The sequence below is a fragment of the Channa argus genome, chromosome 16 (genome assembly GCF_033026475.1).
Source record: "Channa argus isolate prfri chromosome 16, Channa argus male v1.0, whole genome shotgun sequence".
Lineage (NCBI taxonomy): Eukaryota > Metazoa > Chordata > Actinopteri > Anabantiformes > Channidae > Channa > Channa argus.
The window spans coordinates 3,589,145-3,608,132 of NC_090212.1; the positions used below are offsets into that span (position 1 = coordinate 3,589,145).

Below are 18,988 nucleotides of genomic sequence, written 5' to 3' on the forward strand. Positions count from 1 at the left end.
AGCCCTTAATCACCTTCCTGAAAGCACCTTTGTTGCCAATAATCTATGAAGCTGTTCTGTTGGTTCACTCTTGCCCCTGTGTTGTTTTTACTTTAATAACAATATTTCAAGCTCACTTTAGCTATCATGTAATTCAATGTACGGGACACTTTCCAACAGCAATTTTAGATCTCACATCTCACAAACTGTTAAAGTTGCACTCATCAATATGTTTATAGTTAAGGATCCATCAAAATACTATGTTGAATGTAAAGGTAGTCACTAGTAGCAGTGTATGCACAATAATTTCTGTCACTGGAGCATTTTAGTAACATTTCACCTGTTTGTTTTCAAACTTTCGGTTTTATTACTAAATTAATTTAGGACTACTCACTCTCCACCACACACACAAAAAGAGACAGAATATTGAACGCTAAAATAATGGTTCTGAATTTCTGAAACCGGTCTTCAATGTCATTTTGAAGTGCTCATTTGAAAAACGGTTGATCACTAGTTCTCCCTTTGTTGCAAACACACACCAGACAAACTTTCACCCACAATACAACACAACAAAATACACCTACAACTTAAGTTAGTTAAGGAGACTTTATTGGGTAAAACAACCAACACAGGACCACTACACCTCCATGGATGTTTGGACTTCCTGACCCAACAATGTACAAATGCCACAGGTTATGTTGTTCACACTAACTAAACCTGAAAATAAACCTGCTCTTGAGTAGGTTTGAAATTGAATATAGTTTGCCAGGACAACACTGTCAAAATGACTTAGGACAAATGAACAGATCTAGGATTATGTCCAATTGTTGATGTATGAAGTTTAGGGCCCTGTTCATCATGAAACCTTTGTGAGGTCTTATTGTTTACAGCTTGTCAAAAATAAATACATGCTGCTTTAATAGATGCTCCACTATCACCATTCACCAATTATAACCAAAGTACAACAAACAAATTAAAAATGTCTGTATGCTTGATCCCTGCACGTACTATTAGAAATGTTTACTGTTTACCTCAGATGTTCTGGGGTCACTAGAATAAACCAAAGTACTTGGATATTCTAAAAGGCCTTGTGAGGTGGAAAGAGAGCACTTCTTTTGGAGGCAGAGACTTTCCATCTCTGATTAATAGGTCACATCAGAGCAAATATCTACAGTAAAGCTGAGACCATGAGCCTCTTTGTGGCAGATCATACCCTGAGAAACCCTCTTTGTGTGTGAGAGAGCTTCAAAGAGAGAAGTCCGACATCAAAACTGGGCTGGGTGTGAAGTAGTGAACACTAGAGTAGGGTTGGCTAAAAAGACGCTAGAACCAGGCCAGTGTTAAATGAGCAAAAAGTGTTAAAACACAGACACATCTACTGTACATTTTTATATCAAAATACATTTTCTTTACTTGGTGATTTGAGAAAAGACAACAGGAACGAGGGTGGAAAGTATGGCAGTAAACCAAGAGACCGGCGCTGAGTGGGATTTCACAAAGCGAGGAATCCTGCTCTGGGCAAACACACACCAATAGAGGACATGCTCATAAAGACAATCTTGTTAAAAAGAGAACTTTGAGAAGGTTGGGCTGTGTCGACACACACTCCACTTAGCTTGAGTCATTATCAGCTTGCATTTCATCCAGTAAGCCATCCAAGTGTCCAGATGGTCAGAAAAGCTGCTTCAATGCTCTCCCCTCTTTCCCCCTCCCTGCTACATACTCTCCTTTGGAGAGGGGGGGAAAAAGGTTATGCCAGCGATTGACTGAAGCCAAACGGGAGGGATACAGATTGGATGTCAGGTGGATTTAACTGCAAGTGGAGCAGCCAAAGACCAAAAACCTGAATTCAGCTCAGTTACACCTCCTGTGCTGCCCCTGTTCTATTTTCTGTTTGGATGATGTATAATTCAAATAAGAATTTAAGTGCTACCCATCTCTATTATTGTCCCAGGTGTTTTAAATGCAAAATTGGAAAGTGTTCTTTTTGTTCACCACATTCTGCAAATATTCCAACAAGCCTGAATCTAAAATGCAGCCTTATCATCCGGTCTGTCCCAGGCTCCCAGGTTTTAAAGATCTTCTAACCTGAACCACACACAGAGACTTGGGGTGGGTGGAGAGGGTTAATGGTCGGAGCTAAGGAGACTGGAGGCTTTGTGTTGCAGCATTATCTGCACAATAAAAGCTGCTGGAGTGGAGACTAAAGAGCTCTCTCCTGCTGTCTTCCCTCAGTAGCCATACTTGTCGTTTAGATGTGTGCGGCCATCTCCGGTCTGACCTATGAGACAAGAAAAGATCATTTCTGCACCAAAAAGGTTCCAAAGGCTATTTATTCACACTAACACATGTGGAAAACAATATCCTACAGATGCTTAATTTGTCACAGCACAAATACCTTACTAACCCAATCATTAACCAGGGATACAAGTGCTGCGATAAATTCTGATCCCAAATCCAAACTCGGTCTTGCAGATGTTCCAAAGTTTGGTTTATCTTATTTTAAATACAGAAACATTTCCATTGCTAATTAGGAAATGTGAATCAAAGACAAATTCAGCTGCACAAATGGGGCATTAAAGCCTGAAATCTCTATTAATAACCAATTCACTTTGGCGTATTTTACCTTCAGGAGGCAGCCACACAGAATAATCAGGGTCGTCCTCTGGGTACTGTCCTGAAAGCTGCACTGGAGGCTGTGGAAACAAACCGAGTTCCCATCTATTTACATTACACACTTCTCTATGGACAGAATGTAATATTTATTCCTGTGTGTGTGTGTGTGTGTGTGTGTGTGTGTGTGTGTGTGTAGGGGCATACCCTGCTGGGGCCCATCACTCTCTTCACATTCTTTTTGGGGCTGGGCTCTGCTGCTGGCTTTCCATCCCCTTCTGCCCTAGACTCTATGAAGATGTAGCAAGGTTACATTAAGGGTGTATTCATCCAACAATGCTACTAACAAAAACTATAGTTACGCAAGTACAAATCTGAAGTACATATACTTTACTTAGGTGCGTATACACTGACACTGCCAGAGCACAAACTGAAGGGGAAATAATAAAACACATCACTCACTTGGACTTAATGGTGCTGGAGTCTTGTTACTCCTGCTATGAGGCAGCCGCTCTTCGTCTCTTTTCTGTTTCTGGCTTTGCTCTGATATGAAATGCAAGAAAAATAACGTGCAATAATAACCATACGGTGTGATCTGCATGTTTAAAATAAATAAATCACTTTTACACTGAAAACTCGAGTCACAGATGTTACTTGTCTTTGCAGCACAAGTGTTGAAACAGAAACTGTATTCAACTGTATTGTAACAGAATAAAATTATTTAATACGAATGGATTTTTATTGACGTATGTCTTACAGATTTGCTGCCACCCAGTGGCACTGCAGGACATATCTGTCTATATCTGTAAGGATGCATTTTCCTTTTTAGATTTCTCATTATTGCCCACTTCCTTCAAAAGTTTTACCTTTCAGCTCATGGGACTGTACTGCTTGCCCTGAGGCTCTGCTCTCTTCAGACTGGAATCTGTCGGAGGCAGTAATACTTTCACTCTTTGTGGAATCATCATCTTTGTTTTTCTCTGCATCCTCCTTCTCCTTCTTCTCTTCTTCTTCTTCGTCCTCTTCCTCCTCTTCTCCGCCAGGTGGAAGTTCTTTCATATTGAAGAGCTCTGCAGGGAGGTTGGGCCTCTTTGGAGGCAACTTCTGCAAAATAAGAGAAGACATGAATGGCACAGAGAAAAAATGAAAAAGGCAGAAAAGAAAGGCACATTTGTTTTTAACTTCAGGTAGTAAAACTTGAGAAATAGCACTTACTCCAATGGTGCCAGTCTTTAGTTTGAATTTACTTCCCCCCTTCATGGCTCCAAATAGTGGTAAGGACTTCTTAGGCTTCTCTTGCTCTGAGCTGCCAGTTTTTAAGGGAATATTTCAAATAAATAAGAGGAGACATTCTCATACCATTATTCTTCACATAGCCTACAGTGTGTCGATATTTCAGGACTTTTCCCAGAATTAAAATAATAAATAACAAAGATCAGGGGGCACCAGAAAATCTGTCACATAGCAGCTCACCTCTGCAGCAGTGAGGGCATCTGTGCTGGCCGTGTGAGCTCCACTAGTTTGCGGAGCCTCTGCGCGTCTTTGCGCAAGTCAGCTACGTGAACATGAAGCTTCCTTCGCTCCAAGGCGTCCATGGCTGCCTCACTTCTTACTGCGGACATAAAGGCATCCAGGGAGTCCTCAGTGGAAGAGGCAGAAGAGTCTGAAAGTGGGGATGAACCATACAATTAACACGAGGAAAACAGGTAGAGTGCAACCCACACAACAGTAAACACACAGGCGATGCTGACTCACCTCCACTACCAGCACTGAGCTTTTTCTGAGCATCTGCCAGCTCCTTCTCTACCTCTGACAGTTTGGCCACCTACATGAAAATCAAACCTACATATGAGTTCACATCAATTCATCTTTACAGTACAGAGTTGTTTATTTTCAGTACAGAGAGCAGCTTCTCTGCCATCACAGAGAACACCTGTGTTTATACACATTTGATAGGGAGGAGATCCATAAACCACATGTTGGTGAGAAAAAAAACAGCACAAATTGGTATTATACCACATTTTCTATTTCAAGCAAACATTTACAGCTGTACGAGAAACAGAACTCCTGCTACATTCTGCTCCGTAGAGGGTGTCCTTAGGTAAATATTCAGAGCGACCTAAAAGTGCATTTCCACCAGAAAGTTCCTTGTAACTTCTTTCCCAGGGAGTAATGTCCGGGAACCGTGCCTGGGCTAAAAGTCACTCTAAAGCATCTGCATTACTGTTCAAATAATTAATTGCAGCTGTAATGTAAAAAGTCAGTTACTGCATTACTGCAGGAAAACAACAGTTGTTCACCAAAATTCAACAATTCTGAATCGCGTGGAAAGAGGTGAATGATGTTTATAGTTTTGTCAAATATATCTGTCTTATGGTAGATGGTTTGGTTCTCCTACAAACGGCATAACCCTGAACCTGACCGCTCTAATTTTCCCTAGTTGTGCGTATCAACATGTCGGCTGATGTTTACCAGTGAATCGTAGGTCTCAGGACGCTCAACAATCTTTCCGGCCTTTTTCATTCGCTCCTGCCTCTTCCTCTCCACTGTGCCAGTACGATCCAGGAAGGTGTCATCATCGCTGTCGTAGTAGTCCTCGTCCTCCCAGTTCTTCTTCTTGCGCTTACGGGACACTACAAATTAAACAGGAAAAGCCATAATTAAAATCCCTGTAACAAGCGTTACCATCTCCAGATGGTGTTTCACTTTTGAAGTTGTTCCCACTGGAGCTGAGTGCACAGCACCTGCTTCCTGGCGCAGCAGCCCTCTGGCTTCTAGCATTCGACAAGCCTCCAGGCAGCACTGGATCGCTGCTTCTTTCTTCTTTCCTGTGTGAGTCACTTCGGCGACCAGCTGACGGCCCATGGCGTCATCCACTGGTAGCCTGACAGACACGTGACCACGAGCATTTTTTAGAGACACATTTTTACACTGTTGCTACTATAAATCAGAAATTTCACATTGCTCACTTTATTCTGCAGAGCCATGTCCCATGGCTTTTGTCTTCATACTCAAACTCCAGCTCTTCCCCTACGATAAAACACGTCAAAGAACTCAAGAATTCAATGAAATACAGCAATCACAATGAAGAGCAGAGTTAGACATCTGTGGATTGTGTTTTCTCACCTTCTCTGTCGTAGAAGCCCTGCAAAGCTTTCTTGGGGTCTTTTAGGTATGCTGCTTCCTGGTCCTCGTGGAACTCTGTTGAGAAAGGATTTTCCTCGTTCTCGTCTTCTTCTGGAACAGCCTCCTCATCTTCAGCGTGGACCAACGGGGACATACGGAGCGAAAGGGAAGGACAGAAGTAAAGGATTAACCTGCTTCTCCTGTTTCTCGCCTTGGGAGAAACCTGACACTAGTTCACTCAGGACAACAACAGAGCATATGATCACACACACGCAACAACCAGGAGAGAAGCTCACCCATTCCCCAAGAACAGCCTGAGTCTTCCTTGGACAAGTGGCCCTGGCCCATGTTGCTTTCCTCTTCTCCATCCTCCTCTTTCTGCTCCTCCTCCTCATAATCATCTGAACCGTCTCCCATCATCTTCCTTTCCAGCTCTGCCTTCTGTTTTCGGGCTCGCTCCCTTAGCTCTGTCACACTTAGCTCTGACTCCTCTTCCTCATCAAACTCTGGACCCTGTGGAAAGACCACAAGGATTAAGATGAGAGGGAGAAATTCTGCATTGTCACCAAATTTTGGATTATTTTTTAAATGTAATGTCCTTGAATGTCTTGTAGTTTGTGGCCAAATCTCCAAACATATTCGATGTACAATAATGCAAAAGAGAGGAAGGCCACTTGTGGTAAATAACATTTCTGTTGGACGACAAGTCTCTAGATTTTCGTCCATATTCTTTTTTTTTTTAATTATTATATCTTTTATTACACATTTTGTTATGTTTTTCACCTTTGAAAATTTTAAAAATTGTAAAAGTTGACAATAACTATATTTTCCCCTTTAAAACAGTTGAGCTTCGTTAGGTTGTAGATTTTTCGAAGGATACTCACAAAAGAAAAATTACATTTTTAAGTGGTTCTCTCCTCAAATCTTTACATGAACTAAACTGAACAAAACCTTAACATTTTAGATTTCTGCAGAAACCTTAATTACTACGAAGCACATGAACAAATGTTTAGAGCATTTTTTAGGGCAAGTGCTTGCACTTTGATTTAAGCATTTGAGCACTGAGTTTGTCTAATCAAAAACAGCGGTGGAGAGAAACTAAGTACATTTATTATGTACTGTAATTTAATTTAATTGGATATCTCTACTATTCTTGATTATTTCCATTTTCTTGCTCTGTCATACTTCGACTTCACTACATTTTAGACACAAATATCTATATATTTTATAAGTATATTTATTTGGTACCTTTCTAAGTCTGCTTAGTAATGCTAAACACATAATTATGATTATCATACATTTGAGACTATATTGATCCTACCTGTAAAATTTACAAGCCTCTCAACAGTGTGTAAAGTCAGTTATATGTAATAACTTATAATTATTAGATATAAAACATATAACCATCAAAACAATCATTCATTCATCAGTCATTTAAACACATTATTACTAGCTAAAACATTAAAATGGATACAATAATATTATAAACAAGTTCTACAATATTAATTCAAGTGAAATGAGACATTCTACATACAAAACTTATTTCTGGTGCTGTATTTTTTGGGGGGAGTTTATACTTTATTACACTTGTATTGCTACTTTTAACTTCTTTCACCAGTAGCAAAAAATACTGAAGAAACTGGAACAAGAAAATAATTTGACAATTTTACTACTCTTTGGTTCGAATAGTGAAAAGCCAGGTCTGTGATTGTTATATAAGCAGAATACACAACACAGATCCATCTGCTGATCTACCAGCGGTGGATGAAGTACTCAAAAACTGTACTTAAGTAAAGGTACAAATAAACAAACAATAATGCACTCTAATAAAAGTAGAAGTACTTGCTGAAATGTCTACTTAAGTAAAAGTGGTTTACAATACATGGTTTTATAGTATTAAAAGTATAAGTACTTGACTATTTTTTTTCTCTGTCCTTTTCTGTGGACCAGTACTGCTTTATGTTTGAGGGGACATTAACTGATTAATGGTAATAGACATAATTGATGCGTTGAAGCTGATTAACTATATGATCTGACGCTTTTTTCAGTTTTATTTCTAAAATACTTATGTTGATCGAGAAGAAGAGGGAGGCAAGGCCAAGTTCAAGTTCAGCCAAAAAGTACTAGTACAGCAGTACTTTGCGATTGTGGCGCAGGAATATAGAGTGGTGTCCACCAATCCCCCACTTGGTGTTTCAATCTCCGGCTCCTTGGCTCACATGTCGAAGTGTCCTTGAGCAAGACACTGAACCCCAACTTAGTTGCTCCCGGTGATTGTTGGCCAGCTGCATAGCAGCTCCCCCATCGGTGAGTGTGTGTGTGTGATTGTGAGTGTGAATGGGTGAATAAGAAGCAGTGTAAAGCGCTTTGAGTGCTAATAGGTAGAAAAGTACTATTTGAGTGCAGACCATTTACCATTATTTTTATTTGTTGTGTATTTGTGTGCAAAAAAAGAAACAGTTCACAATATAAATGCTAAATGGTATTATGTGAAACTGTGAGATAAGATATGGAAAGGACTACCTTTACTCTGATCACACATCGGAACTTACCTGGAGAATAAAAAGCCTCGTGCTCCCACCAAATTTTAGGACATGTCCCACACGGAGTCTGATGTAGGTCTTTGGGGGGATCTTGTACTTGTTGACCACGGTGCCATGTGTGCTGCCTAGGTCGTGGACGTAGAAGCCCCGCTCCTCTCCGACACAGTCCCTCTCCCCAGCCTGTCCGCGGTACTGAATCACTGCGTGGTACCTGGAGATTGACGGATGCTCCAGAGATACGTCACACACAGGTAAACGTCCGACCACATAGTAACTTCTGTGGGTGAGGGGTAACGTGTCTACTATGGTGCCGTTTTTAAGCATCTCAAGCGCATAAGGGATATCTGGAGCCTTGCCACCCCACGGCGGCTCCGTATACGGCAGAGGGGGGAATTTACCAGTTGGGGGACCTTTGGCAGGAAGCACCTGGGGTTTAACGTCTGGCTTACTTTTAACAGGAATAACATCCTTGTGTTTGTCACATTTTCTACCATCTTTTTGCTGTTTTTCATTAGTAGGCTCGTTTGTAGTTTCAACATTTCTTACTTTGTCGTGTCCCTGTTCACTGCTTGTTTCAGCTGCTGTTGGTTTGGACGGAGCAGTGACGGTACTGCGTTTGCTGGGGATGGACGGCGCATCGAAGAGAGTCGGTTTCTTAAAAGGGTCCTCTGGTTCTGGTTCATTTGGAGGAAGGTCTTTCATTTCTGCTTCTCCTTCGTTGTCTGTGGCTGAACAACGGCTCGTTTCCATTGTAGAACTCGTTTCTTCATCCGCAGTTTTCACATTCACGTCTGGTGGCGGGGAGACATCCATGTTTATTTGGTGCGACTGTAAAATTTGTCCGCTTCTTCTTAGCTGCGACCAAAACTCAGGAAAACAGACAATAAAAAATATAGTCCCCAAAACGTAATTTGAAAAGACCATTTAAGATACAGATACACTGTATGTTAAAAAAACGCATACATTTATACCTGTCAAAATAATTAGTTCGTGGAGGAAATGAATATGTTTTCAAGCTGTTCACCCGAGTTTTTTTGGGACAAGGACGAGAAAACGTAGTTCCTGTGCAACTTCCTCTAAACATTCAAGAGCCATTATTTCTTGTTGTTAAGAGACGATTTCATCTATTTCTGGGTAAAGTGAGTTGCAATCGCCTAATACACGTATATACAAGTAGCTAGTAGCTTCATTGTAGCTCAATCGCTGTACTAAGAAAGTGAAAAGAGTTTCTTCATGTGTTCTCTTTATTACTATGAATTTATGCAGAACCAAACTCCAGTCAGATACACACTGTCTGTTGTCTTGCTATTTCGCAAACCAAGACAAGTTACGTGTTAAACTTTGACTTTAAATTCAAAAGAATCAGTGCAATTTAATCCTCAATTCGGCATACACCAATCGCAACAAAAACTGCTTTTTGATTCATTTTATTCATTTTCGAACCATGAAAATGAAATTCACGCTCTCTACATTTGTAATGGGCGCAGTGCAGATTGATTATCATTGCTGCTCATTTATGTCAAACGACTTAGAGATGGTAGTAGGAGAGATCTAAAGCAGTGTTCCTGTGTGTTTCGAGCATTTCGAGCTTGCTGACTAATAAATTGTATCATCTTAATTTAGCACAAGCTGCCAGCTTGTTTTACCTTAATCTTCACTTAATTTTCAAAAAAGGTACAATGTTTAAGTTAATTAAGGATGGTGTGTGGACAAATATTACACCCCGGTAACTTTAGCCCTAATTAGTTCTGTTGTATTTTCTATGTGTGATCATCACAACAACTGATAATTATGACTTTTTGTAATACACTTATTTAACATAACTTTTCTTTCCTCTCCCCTTTCCCAATTTCCAGACTTGATGCATACGTTTGACTCCAGCTTGTGTCTTTGATCACTAATCATGATGCGTTACTGGGGAGAGATCCCTGGACCTGCGGGGGCTCCTCCCAATCGCAGTTCCTTTGATTTACTCCAGCGGGAGTTTCGCTCCGTGGAGATGCAGGATCCTCCCCTGCACCAGCCCTCTGCCCAGCGTCCACGTCCCACCACAATGTTGGACATCCCCTCAGAGCCCTGCAGCCTCACCATCCACACGGTGCAGCTGTGTCAGCATGTCCGGCGCCTCCGAGGTCTCTTGGCAGCAGCCCAGGCCCAGGCTCAGGGTCAGAGCTCTGTGACGTCTGAGGGAGGGAGTAGGATGGAAGAGGCTGAAACCAACCTCCCCCTACGCCCTCCCACCCCACCTGTTGTGCCAGACGACCTTTTACCCGCGGACAGCAAAGATCCTCGGCAACCCTTCCAGCTTCGCCATAGTGACCCAGAAAGTGACTTCTATAAGTATGTTTCTCTGAGGCTGGCTAAGATTGAAGTGCTCTTCTGTAATAAAATATCTTCCACATCTAGCAAAACATCTAAACTATATGTTCAAAGTATAAATAAAACTATTTCTAGAAAAATTTGACATATGTAACAAATACTATCAAATTGATCAACTACTAATTTATCTTCTTTCATCTGTATTTCCATTCAAAGGGGTAAAGGTGAGCCTGTCACAGAGCTGAATTGGCCCTCCTGCAGGCAGCTCCTCTATCAGTCAGTAGCTACCATCCTGGCCCACGCTGGCTTTGAGTCTGCTCAGGAGAGCGTGCTTGAGACTCTGACTGACCTAGTCCATGAGCATTACCTGCGTCTTGCTCGCTTGCTTCGGGTTGCAGTTGACCGGGAGGCACGGCTTGGAGCTACTCCGTTCCCAGACGTGGTGGAACAAGTGTTCCACGAAATTGGCATCGGCAGTGTGCTGGCCCTGCAGCGCTTCTGGCAAGTGAGGATCAAGGATTATCACAACTACATGCTGCAGGTGAGCTTGGGAATGTATCATAACTTTCCTTGGATTGAGCTAGTTGACAGTATATATTGTGAGGAGATATGAATATGTACTACACCTTGCCAAGCTAATTATACTGTGTATCCTTCCCTTTAAAAGGGTTTTATGGCAGTAATCAGTTTTTAAAATAAGTTTTAAATGAGAAAGTGCCTCTCTTCGTCATGTCTGTAATTCACTAAGTTAGACAATCGTGTTTGATTTTTTGTATTTTCAGAGGTATGTGACTGAATATATGTCAAAAAATAAATGGACGTGCAAAAAACATTTTAGACTCTAAGATGCATTTAAAAAAACAAGATTTATGATTTTTTTCCCTATAGCCATTTGTTAATGTTCCAAACATAAGATATGTAATGTTCAAATTATTGTATTTTCTATATCTGACAACTAATGAGGTTAAATGGAAAACAGTATCATTACTGGGTATAAAAATTGCATCCCAGGGAAGTTGAGGATGAGGATGATGAGGAGACATTCATCCCTCTAAATGACCACGAGAGCAAATGTAATTTTTAAGTTTAACCACTTAAGAATAAAATGTCTCAATCTAAAATTTCAAAGAATTTAGGAATTTTTTCATACAGGATGTTAGATAATTAAAACATTCAGAAATCTCCGCATGTGAGGAACAAGGCCACAAGCCACTAATCTTCAGTTCAAGCTGATGACTTAATTTGATGCTAGCAACACACAACCAAAAAAGTTACAGGAACATGGGAGTCTCCCAGCTAGCACTGCATTACCACTTCTAATGAACATAGTATCCACGAATAAAAGTTCAAACTCTAGCTTGCAAAGAAACAATCATATATAACAAGATCTAGAAAATGCTGTGACCTTTTCTGAGCTGATTTAAAATTAACTCAGGCAAAATGGAAAAGTGTCCTGTGTTCTGACGAGTCAAAATTTGAAATTCTCTTTTTCAATCATGGATGCTGCATCCTCCATGCTAAAGGGCGCAGGGACCACCTGACTGGTTATAAGCGCACAGTTCAATGCCCAGCATTTGTAACAGTGTGGGGGTACTGCAGAAAGAATGGGTAACTTGCATATCTGGGAACGTTATCCACATATTACAACCAGACCTGATACTGAAAATAAATGTTTGGAGCAAAGCATATGACAATGGAGGGCTTAAACTGTTGAGCAACTGAAATCCTATATTCAGCATGAGTGGGAAAAATTCTTAGTTTTAGCATTTTTAGTATTTGTCATCAAATAAAGGTTTGAAATAATTGGCAAATAATTGCATCCTGTTTCTTAAAATTAAAAATACGAAACACTTTCTTCTGCCAGTTCCTCCAATATGTTCATTACTGATAAATATGTATTTTTATATCACTGTATTTCAACATTTTACACTAAATGATTAGTCCTAAAAATAATCGGCAACTAAATTGATAGTGAAACACTGCCATGGCTTCATTACAACAATGTTGAGTCAGAAAGCATAAAGAACTTGATAAGACTGAGAACAAAGGAGCCTATGGCAGCTTGTGTGCAAGCTGCCTGGAAGCAAGACAGAAATCAGAGATTCACTGTTGTCAATGCCAACATAGATTCTAAAGTTATACAAGTGTGGAGAGCATTAAAGTGATCTTTTCAATTTCTAATCAGTTTTGCGTGTGTCTGATAGTAACAAAAATTACCATCATTATCATATAAACCATGCATGCTAAGTTTTCTAATAGATTTTCCTCTTTCAGGTCAGTAAGGATCTGTCAGAGGAGTATGAGAGGCTGGTGAACCCAGAGAAAGCTCTGGAGGATTCCAAGCCTCCGGGAATTAAGGAGGAGCCCATGAGTGACATCTCCTTCCCTGTCAGTGAAGAGCCAGAAGCTGACCTGGCCTCTGGGGACCAAACTCTGCCCATGGGGGTCCTCGGGGCCCACGGTGAGAGGCTGGCTTCAGGCTTAGATGGTGACCATTCTCCTCACACGTCAGGTGAGACCAGCAATCGAGCATAGTCTGTTTGTCCTTGGATTGTGTGACAACATGGAGCAGTTCAGAGTGCTGCAGTATTGGCACTTCTTTATTAGGTGTTTTTAATCCCTAACTTGGACATTTGCTTTGAAGAATTCTCATAAGGAGCTTCTTTAAATGGTAACACTCAGTCTTCTTTTCGAAAAGGTTTAGGATGCTGTGTTAATTGCAATCAAAACTTTTGACAAACCCTTTTCCTCCCAAATCCATTTGGCTTGAAATAATAACTTTATATAATTCTGAATTTAATCCAAGTAACACTTCCAAAAAATCATTTGGACTAATTTATCCTAAAGAACATGAAATAAAAACATGATGCTTCAGTTAGTCTGTACGAGGGATGGGCCATATGGACTTAATGTCATAATATTTCTGCGGTAGCAATACAAATGGACATAATACAATACTATAATTCAGTAATATAATTTACTCACAAATTAAATTGGCAGTCAGGTTTAAGGGGCAAGCGAACGCAATTAGTATTCAAAAATAAGGAGCTAGGACATCATCAAGTACTAAACAAAATACACCAGGTAAGTAGCCAAAAGTATTTATTTTTGTGTCCTTTACATATAAACCACAGTTTTATTTTAAGCTGTACTGTGTAAGTTATAAGTAGGATAAGATGGGGTTAAGGACGACTTCGATGGCACCTCTCCACATTAAGAAATAATTTGAAGCATATACTTGCACGAACAAGTTTGGAAACTCCAAGACATTATTGTATTTTTACATTGAAATGTAAAAAAAAATGAATATCAAAACACAAAAAACTCTTCTCTTCTAATATCAAAGATAAAAGATACAGCCAAAAAATTAAAGGTATACATTATAGTCTCCAGAGTTTCGCTGCAAATGGATCCAATCGGGCCAAAGATGCAGTTGAAGTAGTAACTAATGTCCTCCTTGAATAACAGACACCTTCCTGAATTGGCTGCAACATTGAGAAAAAAATAAAAAATAATAGAGGAACCAGTATGCACAGACACTGTGCGTAGACAACTTAAGTCTGCTGGCCTCATGTGCAGAGTTTCCAAGATAAAACAAACCCTACAAAGGTTTTAAGTTGAAAGAAAAAGGTTGCAGTGGGCCAAGGTGTTCAAACAGTGGACTTTAGGTGACTGGATCAAAGTTTGAGGTGTTTGGTTGTCAGTTAAGAACATATGTCAGACACACAGCTCATGAAAAGATACGTAAAACTATCCGTAAAGATGGCGGTGGAAAACTGTTGATCTGGGAGTGATTTGGCAGTGAGAGAGTGGTGATCTACATTGTGTGCAAGGCATCCTCACTCAGCATGGATGCCACTCTATACTGAAGAGACATGCAATTCTGTCTGGGCATGACTGACTGGGGATAAAACCAACAAAAGCATGGAAGTGTTTGCAAACTTTTTCTGCTTATAAAACCATTTGAAAAAATTAGATACTCTAGCTTTATTTATTTAGCTGCAGCATGTTACTTTGTTTCTAAATAACCACATTACTCTCCTCTCTCACAAGGCGGAGCTGGCGCCACCAACTCCCCTCTGTGGCCACAGGTGAAAATGGAGCCACAGGATGGTGAGGAGGCCCAGAGCGCTGGCCACCATCACCACCACCACCACCATCACCACGCCGTCTTGGGTGGAGACGTTTTTGAGGAAGGGGGGCCCATGTCCACCATGAGTGAGTCTGGGGAGGCTATGGCCCCTTCTCCCGGAGGTGCTGCTTCAGATGGCAGCTACGGCTCACATTCACCCGACTCCCTGATGGGTACGTCGCCCGTCTTCAACCAGAGACCCAAGAAGCGGGTGAAGAAGCTGTGAAGTTACTTATCACACTGTCTTTTCTCCAGCTGTTAAAATTGTGGCCACTACATACACTGACTGGGAAATGATGCAGTGAACTGAACCGTTGTGTGATAGAAATTATATTTTGTAGTTTTTCATGTTTTATAATTATAGTTTCTTTCAAAGAGATGTTGCCTCTAAATATATGAATGGGGTTTATTGCTGAAGGAATAAACATCTTTTGAAGCATTTAAATTGTTAAGTGTTTTTCATAAAACATAGCAGAGTTACAATTAGCGTAATAAAATAGGGATCAGAAAAAGTAAAAGGTCCAAAAGCTAATTACTTAATTAAACAGCTTAACAATTCAGTAGAATGGTTTGTTTTCCTGAGCTATTAGCTCTCTTTGTCCTCACTCACCAATTAGCACTCGTGTCATTCATTACCATTAGAAGATTCTCCACCAAAAAGGATTTTTTTTTTCCCTTTATGATCATGACATTGCATATTATTTCCACATTTTCCTTCCGCAGTACACTTCCCATGTAGCCCAACACAGCAGAGCGAAACTCTCGGAGACCCGCGCTTCACACACCTGTCAACCTGAAGCCTCGCTGCTAAATTAGCATCTGTTTCAGTAATGAGGCAGAGCTGTGAATGCAACACCAGAGGCAATTATAGCTTGGTTGTCTGTATCGTGAAGGCAACATCAATCCAGCCTTAATGGCAAATTAATTACAGCATGCATAATTCTGCATGCTAAAGGGGCAGGCCTGTTTTAATATGTGATTTTCTCTTTTGTGGGCCTCTTTCATTTTCACAATTAGGCAGGTAATTGTCTGCGCCTATGGGAAGTACTGATGAGGTTATATGTGTTGATATTCAGTTGGCTGCCTGTTGCGCCACTCCTTTAAAAAATGTGTCTGGTTTCCAGTGCTGTGTGGCTCAGGTGGGTGTCGGAGCAGCTGGAAAACAAAATGTCTTGTCGATAAATGTAGGTGCCGTTATGTGCTTCTAATGGGAGTCCTCAATTATTTTCTTTTGGGAAAACTCCACAGAATGTAACAACATTAACATTGATCTCATGAGCCACAATTTGTGGTCACTGCTCAAAAGTGAACTTGAACCACATGCGGCACTTACACACGGTCTCAAGAAACGACCTAATGTAATTCGACCCATTTAAATCACAACTTTTATCTGAAATGTACCAACATAGTTGCACAGTTTGATTGGAAGTAGTCTAATCGAAGAATGCCTACTGTATTTTTTATTTTTTTAAAACTGAAAGGGCAGCTTCCCCCAGTTTTAAATTGCTTTCCATGGCTTTAGCTTTGCATGTAAATGTGCATTAATGCTTTTAAACGTCCCTCTGACTTCTGGGTATTCAAATATTTTTTCTGCTTCTCGCTGAAAAACTCCTCGAGATGACGTCTCCCAGAGGAGTTTCTCATAATTGGGAGTTCAGATTATATCATCTGGAGGATCCCTGGAGAAGCACCTTGAGTGTGAGTGTGCAATCTCCATAGTATGAGCATCGAGATGGCACAATCTGAACTGAAGGTTCCTCCATGTAATGTCATCTAGAGGCATTTTTTTCAGCTAGAAGACATATTTTGTTTATGTAGTTACAGTAACAGGCATTTTGTGTTGTATGTCCAACACATATACAGCACTGAGTATACATAAACTTTTCTACTGTGCAGGTGCTAATTACCATAAATGTGTTCGTGTTGATGGAGAGTCATCAAGCAGATAATGTGTATCTACAGTACTGCAAAATGTATATTCTTCCATGTATAATAAGGTGAAAGTATTTCTTTTATATGTCACAAGGAATATACAGTTGCTTACATGGCTCCAAGCCGTAGCCTGTAAAACAACCTTTTTTAAATTGTCACTAAAGTGCTTTCGACCCAGTGGAACTTCTTAGAATTATAGCTGAAAGCCCCCCTCCCCCTTTATCTGGTGCCCACACTGCAGGAACTCCAAACTATAAAAGTTTGTCCATTTGATGAATCCACTTTTTAGCTCCCACTTCAGAGTAGAGACTTTCTCAGCTGAGTAGGAACATTGTTAATCAACCAAACACTGAGGCCCTTGCAGCCTGGAGAGGAGGCTCAAAGCATTAATTTATATCCTTGGACCACTGTTTTCATGTGTTTTCATGTCAGAAAGTTCAAATTCAGATTAGGAAGATGTGATCGAAACTCTGTTAAATTTGATCAGGCATTTTCAGCACTGTGAGAAGGGCTGTGCCATAACGAGACCATGGTGATCCTGACTGTTATAGAAAGATATCTTTGTCAATGGGGCCCCTAAGGGAGAACAGGCTTGCAGTGGTGATCAGTGATTAAGACTTAAACCTGTTTTATTATCTGTTGCTTTATCCAGTTTTCATGCAAGAAAGATACCATTTAGTTTTAAAATGCAAATTCACTGCAAATTGATATAGGAATACAGACTATTGGTCAGCATGTGGTGCAAATGCAAACAGAAAAAAAGCCCTGAAAGTGAGTGGTCCTAATGGAAGCTAGTAACTACAGTAGAACTGTTTGTCTGTCTGAAAGCTCATAGAGAGCAGTGGGATTAAATGGGTGAACACACAGCCTTATTATGTTTGTAAGGCAGCAGTGTGACCCTTGAGTTCATCAACAGCCACTGAGGTGCTTTGCTCTGGGGAGAAACGGTGTAATTACAAAAAATGTCAAGGTGTTTGGGTTTTTTTTACTTTTTTGAGCAGAAGTCTCAGATCTGGGTTAGGCCAGAGCACGTTGAGAGCCAAAAAAAAAATATATATATATACAAGAATCCAGCAAATGATGAATTAGCCTCCTCTGTGCAAGTTTATTAATTTAGCTTGAAATTTAATCTCTCCATCTGATTTGCGACTGACTGATTTGTCGGCAGAATTAGGAGTTTGTTTAATTTTCACAAAGTGAGCTCAGATGGTCCTTTACGTGCTCATTTGTTTGGTTTTAAACCAATTACATGTAAAGTGGAAATGAGACACTCAGCCTAGAGTAATGTCATCACAGGAGCTCTGAATTCTGTTTATCATAATCATGTTAGGGACACTGTACAGTAGCCTACATCTGAATTGTGAGAAGAGACGATGGGCATCAACAGAAAGATGAATTGCCCAACATATGGAATGTGACAGATACAAAGGGCCCCGTGCAACACCAAGCAACCCTACAGCCATTCCACTGCACCCCAGAGATGAGAGAATTGATTGAAGTGTCAGAAACTCTGTCTGAATCACTCAATGGATATTTTCTCTTGGGTGATCTAACTAAAAATGTAAAATGAAGCAGGGATTGATGCAGTCTTCTCAAACTGGGAATTCGTCCATTGGCATGTGGCCAAAAAAAAAATTAGGAGTTAAAAATGAAACCTAAAGGAGTTCATCAGAACCCCCCCCCCCGTATGATGTCATCTGGAGGAGTTTTTAAGCCATAACCAGAGAGATATTTTATTATAGGAAAAGCAGAATAAGGACGTTTAATACATGTGCAAACCAAACCAGAATTACAGGAAGGAAGTAGAAGACCAGTGATGGTACCCTATAAAGTACCATTTATGATCACCCACAAATGACACCTAAGCTGTCTCTAGGCTCCTCAGCATTTTTCAGATCTCTGTGATCTCAGATAGTTACACATGAGGTAAAACTCTTTAGTATTTGCAAGACTAGTAAAAAGGTCAAATGTGGAAATATGATTATATTCTATCAGACGGTCTAACAGCTTTCGAAAAACAACTTCAACCTGCTGTATTTCTTTTTTTTTTACAGAGGATTTGTCTGTTGAACAATACTTGAAGTAAATCAAAGTATTTATATTCAGACTAATACGTGTTTCCCCCAGCTTAAGCCTTCCCAGCACTGTTTGAATACCGGCACCACCTCCTTGACTGTGGCAGACCCTAACCCATGTTTGCCCCAAAGCATTTGATAGATCTCACTGGGACACAGTACTCAGTGTGGGACGTGTAAGGCAAAACACTCCATTTCCACGAAGCCCTGTCCAGACCTAATGTGCTTTCATATGATAGCTTTCATCTTTATAGACTAGAATAGGCTCT

The 18,988-nt window shown here is 40.4% G+C and overlaps 2 protein-coding genes across 3 annotated transcripts; one reads left to right on the forward strand and one right to left on the reverse strand.

Moving 5' to 3' along the window:
• Positions 1–570: 570 nt before the first annotated feature.
• slc4a1ap (solute carrier family 4 member 1 adaptor protein) lies at positions 571–9,254 on the reverse strand. Its single transcript, XM_067478657.1, has 14 exons — positions 8,271–9,254; positions 6,015–6,231; positions 5,719–5,847; positions 5,562–5,622; positions 5,337–5,476; positions 5,065–5,225; positions 4,348–4,417; positions 4,066–4,255; positions 3,808–3,898; positions 3,459–3,696; positions 3,055–3,135; positions 2,800–2,882; positions 2,606–2,675; positions 571–2,260 (listed from the first exon to the last, which is right to left on the reverse strand). The coding sequence occupies exons 1-14, from the start codon at positions 9,183–9,185 to the stop codon at positions 2,211–2,213; spliced, it is 2,496 nt and encodes an 831-aa protein (XP_067334758.1). The 5' UTR covers positions 9,186–9,254; the 3' UTR covers positions 571–2,210.
• Positions 9,255–9,265: 11 nt separating this feature from the next.
• On the forward strand, positions 9,266–15,151 carry supt7l (SPT7 like, STAGA complex subunit gamma). 2 transcript variants are annotated; one of them, XM_067478660.1, is made up of 5 exons: positions 9,266–9,395; positions 10,118–10,601; positions 10,797–11,121; positions 12,855–13,092; positions 14,634–15,151. In XM_067478660.1, the coding sequence occupies exons 2-5, from the start codon at positions 10,165–10,167 to the stop codon at positions 14,936–14,938; spliced, it is 1,305 nt and encodes a 434-aa protein (XP_067334761.1). In that variant the 5' UTR covers positions 9,266–9,395; positions 10,118–10,164; the 3' UTR covers positions 14,939–15,151. The 2 variants fall into 2 exon arrangements, with proteins under 2 accessions (XP_067334761.1, XP_067334760.1); XM_067478659.1 differs by having other exon boundaries at positions 9,281–9,400.
• The last annotated feature ends 3,837 nt before the right edge of the window (positions 15,152–18,988 follow it).